This window comes from Centruroides sculpturatus, unplaced genomic scaffold (genome assembly GCF_000671375.1).
Source record: "Centruroides sculpturatus isolate CEXI.00-Female unplaced genomic scaffold, Cexi_2.0 scaffold337, whole genome shotgun sequence".
NCBI classification, from domain to species: Eukaryota; Metazoa; Arthropoda; class Arachnida; order Scorpiones; family Buthidae; genus Centruroides; species Centruroides sculpturatus.
In genome coordinates, this window is record NW_019384508.1 from 585,515 (window position 1) to 601,020 (window position 15,506).

The 15,506-nt window shown below is 29.2% G+C and overlaps 1 protein-coding gene across 1 annotated transcript in view; it reads left to right on the forward strand.

The window, feature by feature from the left end:
* Positions 1–15,506, forward strand: part of LOC111622307 (WD repeat-containing protein 20-like) — a 68,049-nt gene that overhangs the window by 11,999 nt on the left and 40,544 nt on the right. The window contains exon 3 of the mRNA XM_023364667.1: positions 8,578–9,849. Coding sequence (XP_023220435.1) covers positions 8,578–9,849 — 1,272 coding nt within the window. The remainder of the gene's footprint in view (positions 1–8,577; positions 9,850–15,506) is intronic.

The following is a 15,506-nucleotide window of genomic DNA, read 5'->3' on the forward strand; positions in this document are numbered from 1 at the left end:
GGATAGGTCTGCATATGTCAGTAAGCTTTTTGTTTCCGAATCCGATGATTTCTTTCCCGATATATCGTGCTCTAAAGATTTGAAGTTTTCCTATCGTTTTGTATAAATTATTAGCGAGGTTGCGGCCGAAGTTTTCATCTCTAAAACGTGAACGTCGAACGTCGAGCGCCGCTTACAAGATAGCGGCGCTCGACGTTTGACGTTCACGTTTTAGAGATGAAAACTTCGGCCGCAACCTCTCTATTAAGAGAATAAAAAAACTTTTTGCAACATTGAAATTTTGCAACAATTTCCTAACAGGTTCATCTATGTATATGTTACTGTGAAAGACCGAAATTAGAGAATGTCGATATTCTCCGGTGAATGTCGACACATACAAAATACGTCGGTGAAAGACCGAATATTTTGTTATATTATTATACATTCGAACAATCGCCGGTGTATGTCGACAAGCACAGATAAGCTTTGGTGGAGGTCGAAACGANTACATGGAATAAAATAAAATACAAATATACCAACACAATATACATAATTATATCAATCGAGTACACATTATGTATTATATTTTACTGCATTATTTTTTATCATAAATTTCCATGCCGATGGTAATCTGTGGCATCTTTGTGGTTTAAACACTTGCCAGTAAGGCTGGGTCTATATAACTCAAACTTTTCCACGGTCATTGCTAAAAACGGTGAGTACACTGGTCTAACAATCTTAGCCTCATTCCATTCAACAACCAAACCATCTGTTTGTGCTACTCTGGATAGTGCTGTAGTATAGTGCCCTTTGTTTACTTCGTATATATGCTCTTTAAACCTTGTGATGAAATTCCTGTTGGTGACACCTATATAGTCTTTGTTCAGGCCTAATTGATCGTTTTTATATGGTATCTTGTTCTTCCTGTTTGATTGTATCTTTGTCATTTCTAAGCAAATTATAAACCATTGGAGCCCTTTCATTAATTTAATATATACAATTATTGTAAATCTTTTAAATTTAAAATAAAAGTATTCGAAAAATGACGTGTTCCATTTTGGAATGGTTTAATCATAAGCCTGAAGATGGCCTATATTAAGTAGGTTGAAAACATTAGAGAAATAAAATAATTTATATTTGGCAAAGAATTCGGGTGTGTTGATATAATTAGTTGTAGTTGCTGAGAAGGAGGTGAATACCATATCCATTATTTTAAATTAATTCATAAGATTTATTACTTTTACATGACTGTAATGTAAATAACATTGTGATAATCAGAAAGTCAAACACCTAATCTTTAATGAATTTGGAATTTTATTTTGTTTTAAATCTTATAATAAACTGTAATTTTGAACAGAGGAAGACTTATTAAATGTAATGAGTAAATTTAATTTTTCATATTTGTAATGAATGAATAATATGAATTTTATTTTTATGTTTTATTATGAGGATAGAATTCCAAAAACTTACTCAGAAATTGTCTTACACATGTTTTAACATTCTTTAATTTCAAATAAATAAAACTTTATTAAACAAATAATAGTATTCATAGATCATATTCTTCACTTTTTTCTATAATATTAATCACATCTTGTCTTATAAATTGTCTATTTTTCTACAAAACTTACATTTATTATCACAGCAAAGAATAAAAAAATGATTTGGGTTGGGTTGAAAAAAGAATAGAGTGCAATTGTCATGCAGAAATATAATTACCAATATATAAAAATATTACTTAATTTATGAAATATGATTCTGAATAATAATTCATAATTTACTTCATTAGTATTCAGTCAATAAAATTTCTTAAAATTTATTTATATGAAGAGTCTCATCTATAATCTTAATATATTAATGTATTAAGTTTTTTCTTCCAGACATTTTTAAACTATTTGAATTATTTAATTGAAAATTAATTCTAATTAATTTTCTACAGGATTGCAACATATCTGCTTTACTGGCATCTCTTTCTTGACTCTATGTTTATATTATTTCATCAATGTACAGTACCTATCAGAACAATCATTTCTAACATTTATTCATTAGAAAAGCATTTGTAACAAAAATTGGTTCTTGCATTCTTTTGATGTACCTTCAATTCCTCAAGGAAAATTTATCAAAATATTGTGGGGTATCTTTTTATAATATTTGAATGGTGTTTTTTTGAATCATTGTCGTCTTGTCTTTTAGTGATAAGCATAAATTTTGTTGAAAAGAACTAGTATACATCAAAGAACACATCAGTAATTGACTGTGCCAACTTTATTATGCAGGAAAATGCTTCTGCTCCTCTTCAGTTCTTTATTACAGATCTTGTCTTTTCCTGACAAAAAAGAGCAGATGTTTTCTAACATTTAACGACGGTTTTTCTATGTGCTAAAAACCATATGCAGTAAAATATTCATATAATGGATAGTACATCAATGTAAATCTCCTTATTATGGAAAATTGTTTCCAACAGCTAAAAATATATAGTTTTATGTCTTAAAAATATTCTAAATGTATAAATATCAAACACCCATTACCAGCGACAATTTTATTACGAGTAATTACTTTCAGTCTAATTTAGACCAGCTTTATATTCTATTTCAAATACATCATGGAATGGATATTTGAAAGTGTTCCAACATATAAGAAACATAATTTAAAGTATAAAAAATAAATTAAATAATAAAGAATAACATTTTTTAAACATATTTAAAACACAGCATGACAAGAAGAAACTGAAAATCACTGCTAAAATAAGTGTGAACACTGTAAACTGANCGTCGATTCCGCGCGACACGTCCGAACATGTAAGCTGGACAATAGTGTGGGGGAGAGTGAATAATCAAGAGTTGCGTGGCGCTCAAACAAAAGATGAATCGACGAGATTTGAAAATCGCGTAACTCCAGGTTCGCGTAAGTCGGGGTATGACTGTATTCTCAATTTACTCTAACATGTTTATTTTTGCTGAATTACTTAATCATTACAGCATTTATCTTTACTACAGAAAATCCCAGTTAAATAATAAAACAAAAATATGATTTTTTTAAATTCTTACTACAAAATAGTCTCAACAGATCCAAGGACTTTAAACTACAAGGATAGCCAGATCCCGTATATTTGTTAGCATGACCAGAGTCGGTAGATTAACTGGTCTTTCGACTTCCTATCTTCGCTCGTTGCTAGAATCAACTAGAGACAAATGTTACCACCAGGGGCACTGCAATCACTACANTAAAGAATAACATTTTTTAAACATATTTAAAACACAGCATGATGAGAAGAAAATGAAAATCACTGCTAAAATAAGTGTGAACACTGTAAACTGAAGTGTGTTTTAACGTTTAACACAAAATAAAGTTAAATGTCTAGTTCTGAACAGAGCTGTAGAGATGGAGTCTGAAGCAAATTCTTTGCTAGAGGAATCAGAGTTAGTAAAAATAGACCGATTTCTACTCTGACTCCTGTTTTTTTATTTTGTACTTTGACACTTCTATTAGAAGCTGTATATAATCTCGTATCTTGCATTATAGGAACCACCTGTAATACAAGGTCATATTTTATGTTGATTCCCTTTTCATGATTTTTCTTTGCAGATTACTAATTACTGTTGATTTCCTTTTCAGAAAGTTATATTCAAATATATTCTGTGTTAGCTAATTCTAAATTTTTATTGTCAACCAACCATACAAAATGGCTAAGAAAACTCAGGTTAAATTTATTGTTTTTGAATACTTTATTATAACCACAGATGGGAAGCATTTTGTGTCAATATATGATTGAAGTTAAAGATGATAATGGTGATAATGAAAAACTTTATGAAAAAAGATAAGTACTTACAATTTTGATAGGAATTCTAGGTGATTCACTTAAAAAAAATGCTTAAAAAGTATCTTTATGATTCATTTGATAATGATAAAATGCCATTTGGGTTAATGTAATCAAACTACAGTGTATTTTAAATTATTATTTAGAGGCAGGAGTTGGACTCTAAAATTTTATGAGTCAGAATTGGGACCCTTTTCTACTGATTTTAAAGCCCTGATTCTGATGGGGGAAAATGTCTTTCTCCTTAAATCCTGATAAAAATTGGAAAAATTTAGTCCTAAATTCATATTCTGCTTCTATGTCAGTTTCATTGGCTTAGCCACACAAAACTTTTTGCAATCGTCTGTTCCATGTCTTAAACTTTTCTAATCAATGACTTGAAGCAACAAGTTTTTCAACATGAAAGTCAGTTGCAAACATTTTTGCCATTTCTTGAAGCATTGAAACGGATACAGGGTGTCGAATAAGTCTCTAACAACTTTGATTGAGGATAACTTTTTAACTACCCATCCAAGGGTGCTGATATCTTGCAGCCACCATCTTGTAAACAAAGGTAATTGTTTAGTGTTGACATGCCAATTTTTAGAAAAATTTAAAAATGAGCAAATATTCACTAGATGAATGCATTCTTTTTTATTGAACATTGGTACAGATGTGAAGAAAAACCCACTGTGCTACTGCAGATGTGGTCAACAACTTTCAAAAACAAGCCAAAGCCAACAAAAGGTGTGGTTACCAATTTAATCAAGAAATTTGAGAGAACAGGCAACATAAAGGATGATGATGATGCCAGGACAGGTCATCAAGGTCAGAGAGGAATATCAAGGCATAGTTGATAAAGATTCAAACATCAGTGTCTAAAAATTGGGCCAAAGGTTAGGAACGAGCAGGGCCAGATTCAATAGGTGTGAGGCCCAATTGAATGTTTTTTGTGGAGTCTCTCAAACTTTAAATAACAAAATTAATTAACAGTTAATTTACATATTGAAATATAGATTTTAAATATTTATTTAAAACAAAATTCAAAATTTAATTATAAAAATCAAGTTAATTTGAATCCTGAAATTCTGCAATAAATGTCATTTCGCTAATAATTTCTCTAAATATTTGAATACATATTTTGTATTAGAACAAATGAATCATCACTTTTATGTTTTTTTTTTTAATGTTTACNAAAACAAAATTCAAAATTTAATTATAAAAATCAAAAGTCATGAACCTTAAGGTAGGCAAATTTCTACATTAAAAAACCTGTGCCAAATATAAATACAACTACATTTTATTGAATATAAACATACATAGATATGTTTTAGTATTTCTATATTTTTAAATGAATATAACTGTAGACGATTTTTCATGGCAAAAAATTTATGGTGTGTTGATGAATGAATATAACTGAATTTTATTGAATATAAACCTATAAAGAGTTGTTTTATATGTTCCGAAGTTTTTGTTCTGTAAAATCTTCTAAAATAGTATCAAAACCCAACTGGCTTATTTCTTGACTCTCAATCGACATGATTGCTAAACTATTTAATCTATTCTGTAATTTGAAACTATTTTTAAATATATAAATTTTGATGTCCTGCGGGGCCCCTTCAAGCGCTGGGCCTGATTGACATGAATTGTTCCAATCGCCTCAAATCCGGCCCTGGGAACAAGCCATGAGACAGTCTGAACAATTGTCAAAAAAAGACTTTCGCCTCTTCCTATACAAGATTCAGACCGCTTAACCACTGAGTAAAGAAGCAATTGAGGGGAGATTGGCTTTCGCTAATGAAATCATAGACAGAATTGACAATGGTGGAATCAACTAGAAAAACGTGTGGTTTTCTGACGAGGCTCATTTTCATTTTGATGGATACATCAACAGACAAACACAGATTTTGGGGAAGCCAAAAGCCCAAGTTTGTCATTGCAAAGCGTCTTTTTCCTAAGATACTCACTGTTTGGGCAGCTCTTTGTGAGGATTTTGTTATCAAACCTTATTTCATGACCACAACAGGCAGCAGTGAAGTCTACAAGGGCATTTTGACTGACCACTTCCTTTCCAGTGCCTACAATGAGGATAGTGTCAACAAAATGTGGTTCATACAAACTGAAGCTTCTTGTCATCGAACTGAAAATGTCTTCAACATCTTACAATGACATTTCGGGTCAAGGGTGATTGCTAAAGGGTTCCCAGAAAGCAGCAGAAGAGGAATTTCGTGGCCACCTTATTCCTCGGACCTCAATCCCATGGATTTTTCCTATCGGGATATCTCAAGGATAGGATTTATCGGAACCCTATTACCAACCTCAAACAGCTTGAATCCGTTACCAAAGCCGAGATTCGAGCCATTCCTGATGAAATTCTGGCGAATGTGGTCACTGGTTTCAAGCATCAATTATGGTCCTGTATTGCCTGCAAAGGAGAGCGCTTTAAAAACCTCATCTACTAATTACCTTTGGTCTCAATAGTATTCTCATCAAGTTTCATGTTGATGCAACAAATCCCTGATTTTTTTAAATTTTCAGTCAAAATTGTTAGTAACTTATTTGACACCCTGTATTTGTGCATTTACAGTGTGCATTTTTTAAAACCATCCTAAAGTAGCTACATTAATTTTATAGTTGTTTTGTTTTTTGCTTTCAAAATAGGTTTTCATTTTCTGTTTCAATATTCTGTGTATTTTTCTTTTCACTTTAAAATGTTTAATACAATTGTTTTACTTATTTTAAAATAGTCTGTAGCTTTCCTTTGACTACTGTTATCCATAAACTTTATAACTTCTACTTTCTCCTTTAAACTTAGCTCCTTTGATTTTTTTTTTTTTTTAGTTTGATGTCCTGTTTCTATTTCTAGAGGAAACTAACATTCAATGTACAGTAATTGAATTTTTCACTGGTCTCTCACTCTCTGGTGTTCTAAAGTATAATTACGCTATTACAATTCTTGATAAATAACTAAAATCAGCACATATTATATCAAAGTAAAACATGATTGAGCAGAGCATAAGTGAAGCTCTTAATATGTCAAAAAGTGTTTGTCTGTGATCACCCTTAAACATGATTTTTTGTGGATGTGTAAAACTCAGCAAGGTTGATGGCATGACAAAACTGGACTTTTTCATGACATTCACTACATAGAATGTTATAAAAAGCACTCTGATTTTTTATGTTCATCTTAATCAGAAATATCAGCAATATCTTCATTGCTTTTTATCATAAAAAATTTTTGTAAATGAAAAAATAAAAATACATTATTAATCAAAAATTTGTTCTAGCAAGTCTCGTTTATTTAGTCGAGTACTGAGCAATTATTTTTCCCAGAATTTGTGTTGGAATACCAAATTGTTTGAGTTGGGAACAGTTAGAGTACCTGGATACTGCTGTATTTTGTTTGTGTCATTTTTATGAATGATCACTTACCTACAGCTAAAAAACAGTTTAATAAAACTTATCTAAACATATTTAAATAAACTCTACTAAATACAAAGGTTAATCTATAAAAACAAAACGCAGTAAGGGTAAAGTCTGAAAGCAGCGATAGCACTCAGATGATATGAAAGCTAGGATAAGGAAGAAAAAAGTTGCACTATCAGTTTTCATTAAAGTAAACCTGGCAAAAGGCACAAAATAAATTGTAAAGATATTCTAAGATCTGTGGACAAATTTGAGACAACATGTATGCTTACTTGAAGAAAAAATATAAAATAACGGAGTCTGTACTTAAAAATTGTGAAATTTTGTACGGAGGATTTTCCAAATTCTCGAGTCATGTTAGAGAGGAACTGGAAATTGTCTTTTACGGGGGATATCCCCAATTTTCGAACCGTGTTATATGAGATATACCTGTACTCTATAATCTTCCAAGTTCCAGACATCAAAATAACAGTAGGGAGTCACAAAACAGGAAGTTGAAGACAAAGAACAGAGGAGAATAATAACTTTAAATCATAAAGTACAATAAACATGAAGTTTTATTAAAAATTGTAAACAAATTCTATGCAGTTCTAAGGCTGTCAGAAAAAATATTGTAAATTTAAAACTTTTTCATTTGCAAGACATTTTCAATTTCAGAAACAAAAGTTTTTGCATTTAGTCACATAGACCAAGGTTTGTTAAAATACAATTTATAGAGATGATCAACACACTGCACATTTCTGTGGGATACTCTGTGATAAGAATGGTCAGTTTGAAGAGATTGAAATGATACAGGGGTGGTCAATGAATGCATTTTTTTAAAAACACATTCATTTATATCTGGAAGAAAAGTTCATCTTCAGATTCAAAGAACACAGATATAAATGAACGTGTTTTTAAAAAAATGCATTCATTTATATCTGTGTACTTCAAACCTGAGGATGACTGTTTAAAACGGAAGAAAACATTTGTTTTCATTATATTACTTTTATTTTTTACTTGTGTATTGGTATTTATATCTATTTGTGGTTATTTAAAATAATAATTAGTTATTAATTTATTTAGAATCACTTTGACTACTACATAGCTTGTATTATATTAGCTTATAGTTATTAATTTTGATACTAATATATTTATACAAAAAATAGAACTAACTATTTCTTCTCTGTTTGATTGAAAATGAAATCATTTGAAATTTATTATTCTAAGATAATTTACTGTAATGTTTTACTGTTTTTATTTAGAAGATGATTATGAATTATTATTTTTAAGTGATTTTTTTATAAGTTGTAATATATATATATATATATATATAATTTATTAATCTTTTACATAAGTTTATGAAAAAAATAATTTAATGTTTTTTAAAATATTTACAGCGTCTAATAGACAAAACTAAAGTTACTTGCCTCAAGTGGATACCAGGATCACCTAATCTGTTTTTAGTATCACATAGCAGTGGACAGATGTATGTATATAAGGAGGATTTGCCATGTGGTACAACAACGCCTCATTATCAATTATTCAAACAAGGAGAAGGATTTGCTGTGTATACATGTAAAACTAAAAGTACTCGAAACCCACTGTATAGGTGGGTTATCGGTGAAGGTTCTCTGAATGAATTTGCCTTTTCTCCGTGTTCCAAATATTTAGCTACAGTTAGTCAGGATGGTTTTATGAGGGTTTTTAATTATGACACCATGGATTTAGTAGGTTTTATTCGTAGTTATTTTGGAGGATTGCTTTGTGTCTGTTGGAGTCCAGATAGTAAATATGTAGTAGTGGGAGGTGAAGATGATCTTGTGACAGTCTGGTCATTTCATGAGAAACGTGTTGTTGCTCGTGGTCATGGACATAAATCGTGGGTAAGTGTAGTGGCATTTGATGCCCATACAACTAGTTATGGTGATTTTGATGGACTAGACTTTAGTGGTAGTGATGAAGAATTAGCACAGCAACTTGCTTCTGGTACTTCAAATGACTCTTCTGCTAAAGGAGCAGCTATGAGTACATCGAGTAGGTCAAATAGCGTCAGCACGGTACCTTCACAAAACACAACTTGCAATAGGAACTCACTCACTGAAAACAGATCATTAAATATCACATCATATAGGTTTGGTTCTGTGAGTCAAGATACCCAAATTTGCCTTTGGGATTTAACTGAAGATGTTTTAAAACAGCCACTAGGAAGGACTAGAACTAGTATTTTTCTGAACAGCCCTTCCAGTCACTTAGTTTCACTTGGCAAGTGTAATAATGTTGGACATGCCCAAGCTAATTGTTGTCCAAAAGAAGGACCAGTATTAGATGGTAATGCTTTATTACCTAGTCTGAGTTTAGGTAGCAAAAGTTCTAGTTTGGAGAAAGAAAAAAAGCATGAAAAAGAACACAAGAGGAACTTCAGTCTAGCTTCTCGTAATAGTGACAAAAATAGCCTAAACAAATCCATCCAAAATAAAATGTTGGATGATCCTGTCAAGCTAATCGGAACTCGTGTTTGTCCTCGGCTAGATGAAGTACCAATGTTGGAACCACATGTGTGCAAGAAAATAGCTCATGAACGATTGACTGCATTGGTGTTTAGGGATGAATGTGTGGTTACAGCATGTCAGGAAGGATATGTGTGGTCATGGGCAAGGCCTGGAAAAGCGGTAAGTCCAGTACTGATGGAATGTCACTGTTCTTTTACAATAATGTTAGATTCAGAACAAGATTAAGATGCCATAAATGTAATTTTAGTCAATTATTCAAAAATAATTGATGCATAGCAAATTATAATATTATTCAAATGAAATATGTTACAAATTCTTTTCTTAGTTTGAAGCTACAGTTCAAGAGTTTTATCTAATCTATAAAACATCAAATTTACTTAATACTATAATAGAATAGCTGTTTCATTCAATACCAATAATCTAGAAACGTCGGTAACAATCGTCGAGTAATTACCAGACAATTTTACTAAGATAAATCGATAACAATCCAAATAATTGGATTAAAATAAATTTATATAATTCATTTTAAAAATATAAATTATTTTTTCACAATAATGAAGAGAGAGAATTCTCTTGTGTGAACAACAGATGATACCTACCTCATTCTTGAAAAGTTCTATTTTATTAAATTTTAAACGTTGAAATCTATTTTATTCCTATAATTTGAAAATTATTTATTCTATTTACTACATTTAGGAAATAGGGAAATAAATATAACTATTTCGTAATCTTATCAAAATTTAAAATTTAATGCTGATATAATTTCACACAGAAATTTTGTTAAATTTAGTAAAATCAAATTTAGAATCATTTATATTTCATTTTTTTTTTTACTATTAATTAATGAACTTTATTTTCTATTATTAATTATTAAAATTTGAAAATTAGCATCTTTATAATTGCTTATTTAGTGACATATTTGCTTAAACAAAATATTAATTTTTAATTACCACGTCAAAAGAAAATTTGATCAATTGACTTAAACACTATGCTACAATGTATATTACATATTATTATATATGTAACAATGTTATATATTGTTATATAACATTTAATAATATGCAGATATGATAATTTATAATAATAATAATAATAATATATTGATATTAATATTCATTACTTTGATAGTATCTTAAGACATAGTTATTTTCCGATGGTTTTGAAAATGTAAAATTTTAAATTGAATTAACATTGTAATTCTGTAATTTTCCTAGAATATATCTTTAAGTTTAAAATAAAAAAAAATATAAAATTTATAATACTTGATTTTATCATCATCAGTCCAACATCTGCTACAAACAAAAATATACCTTAACGGATTTGTTAAAGTAGTGTCTTTCAATATTGTCGTTATCATCTTCTAGTGCCTTTTCTCATTAGAAATTATACCGTTAAACCACTCGATAATGATTTTTATGAAGAAAATCTTCAAATAGCTGCTTTATATTTGATTCTTTCACAATCCGTAGGCTCATTATTTGTTTTATTGGATACATACGCATGTATAAACTGTACATTAAGCATTTATTCGGTAAATTACAAAATTAAATACGACGTTAATTAAAACTTCTAAATAATAATGTGATAAACATTTAGTCTGTCAAGTAAATGAGTATCAGATCCAATTTAAATAAATAAATTTATTTTCACTGCTTTATTTAATTTCTATATAGTCGTGAAAGTAACGTCAGAAAAGTTGTTGTTTCTCAGTCTGTAAAAATGATAATTTTAATGTATATTATATAATAATAAATTATATTTATTTATATAAATATAATATAAAATTATAATCATTATATGTTAATGTCTGTCAGTGTCAATATGTTATTTGAAGATAATAGCAAATTATTAACCGAGTAGTTATAATTTTATATTATAATTACCATCATAGGTAAATAAGTTAATGCTTTTACTATAATTTAAATCATAGTAAGAGCATTATATGAATTGTAATTATAATTTTTTTTATTCTTGTATTTCTATATTTTTGAAGATAGGAAAGAGAAGTAGATTGCTAAAGTATATTTATTAGTTATAACATGTTTAAAAATTCAGTGAAAATAAATTTAATATGTAAGCAATAATCATTTTATATATATTGACAAATTAAAATTGATATTAATAAGAATATTTAATGGAATAAATACAGGCGCTCTTCAATAGTCTGTCTGTCAGACTTCAGAAAAAAAAAATTAAAACTGAACATGAATTGTTATCAAATACTGAAATACAAAACTACAAAACTTAATTATATTTTATAGGAATTTAAAACTACTAAATTTAATTATAGGTACAAGAATAAAGTAAAACCATTGCAGTATAAATAAAGGGAATAAAAAAAGAATGAAGAAACTTTATGAGGTTGGTATATTAATGGTTAAGTATTTATGTAAGCTAATCCAAAGGAAAGTGATGTTGCAATAGGGGCATCGGATTAAATGCTTAAAACATAGTTTATGTTACTGTTTTTAATTAAAAGATAATTCTAAAACCTGTCTTCTTAGTTTGATCTTTGACTTTACATCAATAAAAAAATATTAATTATTGCGACAAGTTTGTTATCATAATATGAATATAACCAAAAAAAAAAGAATGATACTTTGTTAAGATTTATGGAAAAACAAAATAGTATTTTAGTGAGAGTAGAAATAAAATATGCATTGTGGATGTGAATGTTTGAGTGAACTAAGTAACAGAATTTAATCTGTTTTTCTCTTATTTATTTATTGCAGTAAAAATTTTTTGGTTGAAATTTGTGTTACGGCTGTTTGTGAATGAATATGTTGGGATATTATATTCATTACCTTTTTTCATTTGTAAAATTTCAGTTATTTAATTTTTACATAATATATTTATAAAATTTATTATTTCTGTTTCGTTCAAATATATTGTATTAGAAATATTTGTTCCATATTTACTAGCAGTTCTCTAATTACTACGTGGTCGAACTGCAAACATTAAATCAGCAGACTGATTTGTCGAGTGAAGTAAATTACAACTTTGCCGAAAGTAAAAAGATTTTTGAAACAAATTTTGAACATTAGATTGCGTTATCATCTTCTTTCTGTAATAAATTGCTCTTTTTCTGGTATTTTTGTAAGAATTCTTGATTTTATTTTTTATTTCGAGTTTGATTTTTTCTGGTATTTTTGGAAATGTCTTTTCCTATGATTTTATTTTTTATTTCGAGTTTGATTTTTTCTGGTATTTTTGGAAATGTCTTTTCCTATAGAAGTTTTTATAATTCTCATATTTTACAAATTAAAAACAAATGTTTCATTTAAACACATTCTTCATAATCAATGACTTTTACAAATATTCATTGTAATACAAATTTCAGAATTTTTTTAAAAATATTTGTGCGACAAGAAATTAAAAATTGTCAAAGTTCATTTCATACATAAATTAAAATGCATAAAAAGAATTTATCAAAAATCTTTCTATTTACTTTTGTCACAATAAAAGTTGTAAAAAATCCAGCAATGAGTTGCTTAACTTTCCCAGCGACATTTGGTGGCATCATATGTTATGATATTTTATTGAAAAACTGAAAAACTTTTTATATTTTTAACTATTATTAAGTGGCAAAAAGCTTAATTTTGAGGGTACGGATAAGTTTTATAAAAAATTTGTGAATGCTAATAACGAATGAAATTGTCATTAAGTCAGACCCTACTGAAGATACGCACGTCCCCCTTTATCTCGCCACCCCTCGACCTTTAATGACCAAAATTTAATAGCATCAATTTCCCTACTAAACAAACTTATCTGTAAAATTTCAGAAATTTTTGACAAAAAACACAGGAGTTTTTAAGCTTCAAAGAGGGCAAAAAAAAATCATGCTCCCTTCATACACACACACTAACATCCATCCATCCATCCATACATACAGAAAAAATCCTGAATTATTTTGCATTTCTTGACATTTCAAGCTCCCCTGAATTAAAAAATGTGAAAATCTGGGGGTATTTTTTTGACTGATTGCCATTCTTTCCCTCTGTTATATATAACGGCCAGGGAAGTAAAGATATGAAATTAAAATGTTTGAATTATTGTTGTTTGCTTCTGTTTGATTTTTTGTTTTTATTTATTATTTAAATTCTTTCAGTTATTTCATTATAAAGATTTGTTTTCTAATTATCCTGTGTGTTAGGAAAGGCATGTTTATGTTAATTTCACAATCTACAGTATGTATGTGTATAATCTTAATATGTAATATTATGAATTAACATAACCCCGTCTAAAGTATTATTGAGGAACAGCTGTTAATGTTTTTTAAAATAAACTTTTATGCCATTAAGTAGGAAATGAAAATGACATTCCAATTATTTTTTAATTTTATTCATTATTTTAATATTGATATTTATAAACATTAGTATACAAGTTAGGACAAACTATTTAATTAAATTACATTTGACTCACCTTAAAACAAACACCAATAAAGCAGATTTTGCTGTTGACCTGGCAAAATGCCATTGTCACAATGTTAATTTTCACATGATAAAATAAAAATTTTACCAGAATTCATTAAACTAAACTGCAAATTACTTCACAAACACTTCAAGAAATAACATATTTTTAATAATGGTTGCTTTTTACATTTTCTGATGTAAAAAATGAAAAATGGTACTGTAATACATTTTCCATTTTGAATAGAATAGATTTTCTTCTCACAGTAAGCAAAGACGGATTCATTCTGTAGAGCAATTCAAACTTCCTGTTTTAGCAGACCAGCCTATTGTATTCAAAAATAGGGGTTAAAGTATAAAGATGCCCACCCCTTTATATGGATGAGGTCTTGTACAAATGTGTACTACAGTGGCGTGCTGTCATTGGAAGCGGTGGATGCACTGCTTCCCTTGTATTTTCTAAAAAATAAATACATATTAATTTTAATTATATGAAAATAATCGCACAATATTTCATTATAATTGCATTATGTATCTTATTACAAATTTTATACTACACGTGAGAAAAAAGATAAGATTGCTATTGTATATTCGAATATTAGTGGTGGAGTGGAAGCGCTGTATTGTCAGCATCCAAAAAGCCAGATTTGTGCATGGCTTTGCAGAACACCAACCTCACCCAGTTTAGCCAGTGGGAGCCTAGGACCTTGGGTGGATGCTACACGTATACCGCATCCAATTCTATCCAGGACCGGTTCTGGGCTGTTAGCCGCCTGCCCGCTAGATATTTGGCCGCCCTCGCCCGATTACGTGAATCACGAGTAGATTTATAACTTAACCCAACCAATAAGAATTTACTGGTATGTTTTTATGATAGATCTGTATAGTTGACAGGAGTTTAAAAAAATCCATTAAAATATTTGATATTTTTATTCTGCTTTCCGATTTTATATTACTCACAGATTTCAATGTTAAACCAGTGATATTACGATTTCGTATATCCCATCTTTAAGGGGATGTAGAAAAAAATGTGAACAATTCTTATATAATGTTAAAAAATTAACTGTTACTTTGACAGCATCATTTACAACTAAATTTAATGAATGAGAGATGCACGAGGTACAGAAAAAGCTCTAGAATTTATTTTCCTTAAATTTACGATTTACATATCTGTTGTCATAAAAATTTGTCTTTCCACTTTTTTCCCGAGACTACAAATATTCNAGGTACAGAAAAAGCTCTAGAATTTATTTTCCTTAAATTTACGATTTACATATCTGTTGTCATAAAAATTTGTCTTTCCACTTTTTTCCCGAGACTACAAATATTCAAGTACAAAGTAACTGGTTTCGACTTATTACTACTTAAGAAGTAGTTAAATAATTAAGTGATTAGGGAATGGGGACA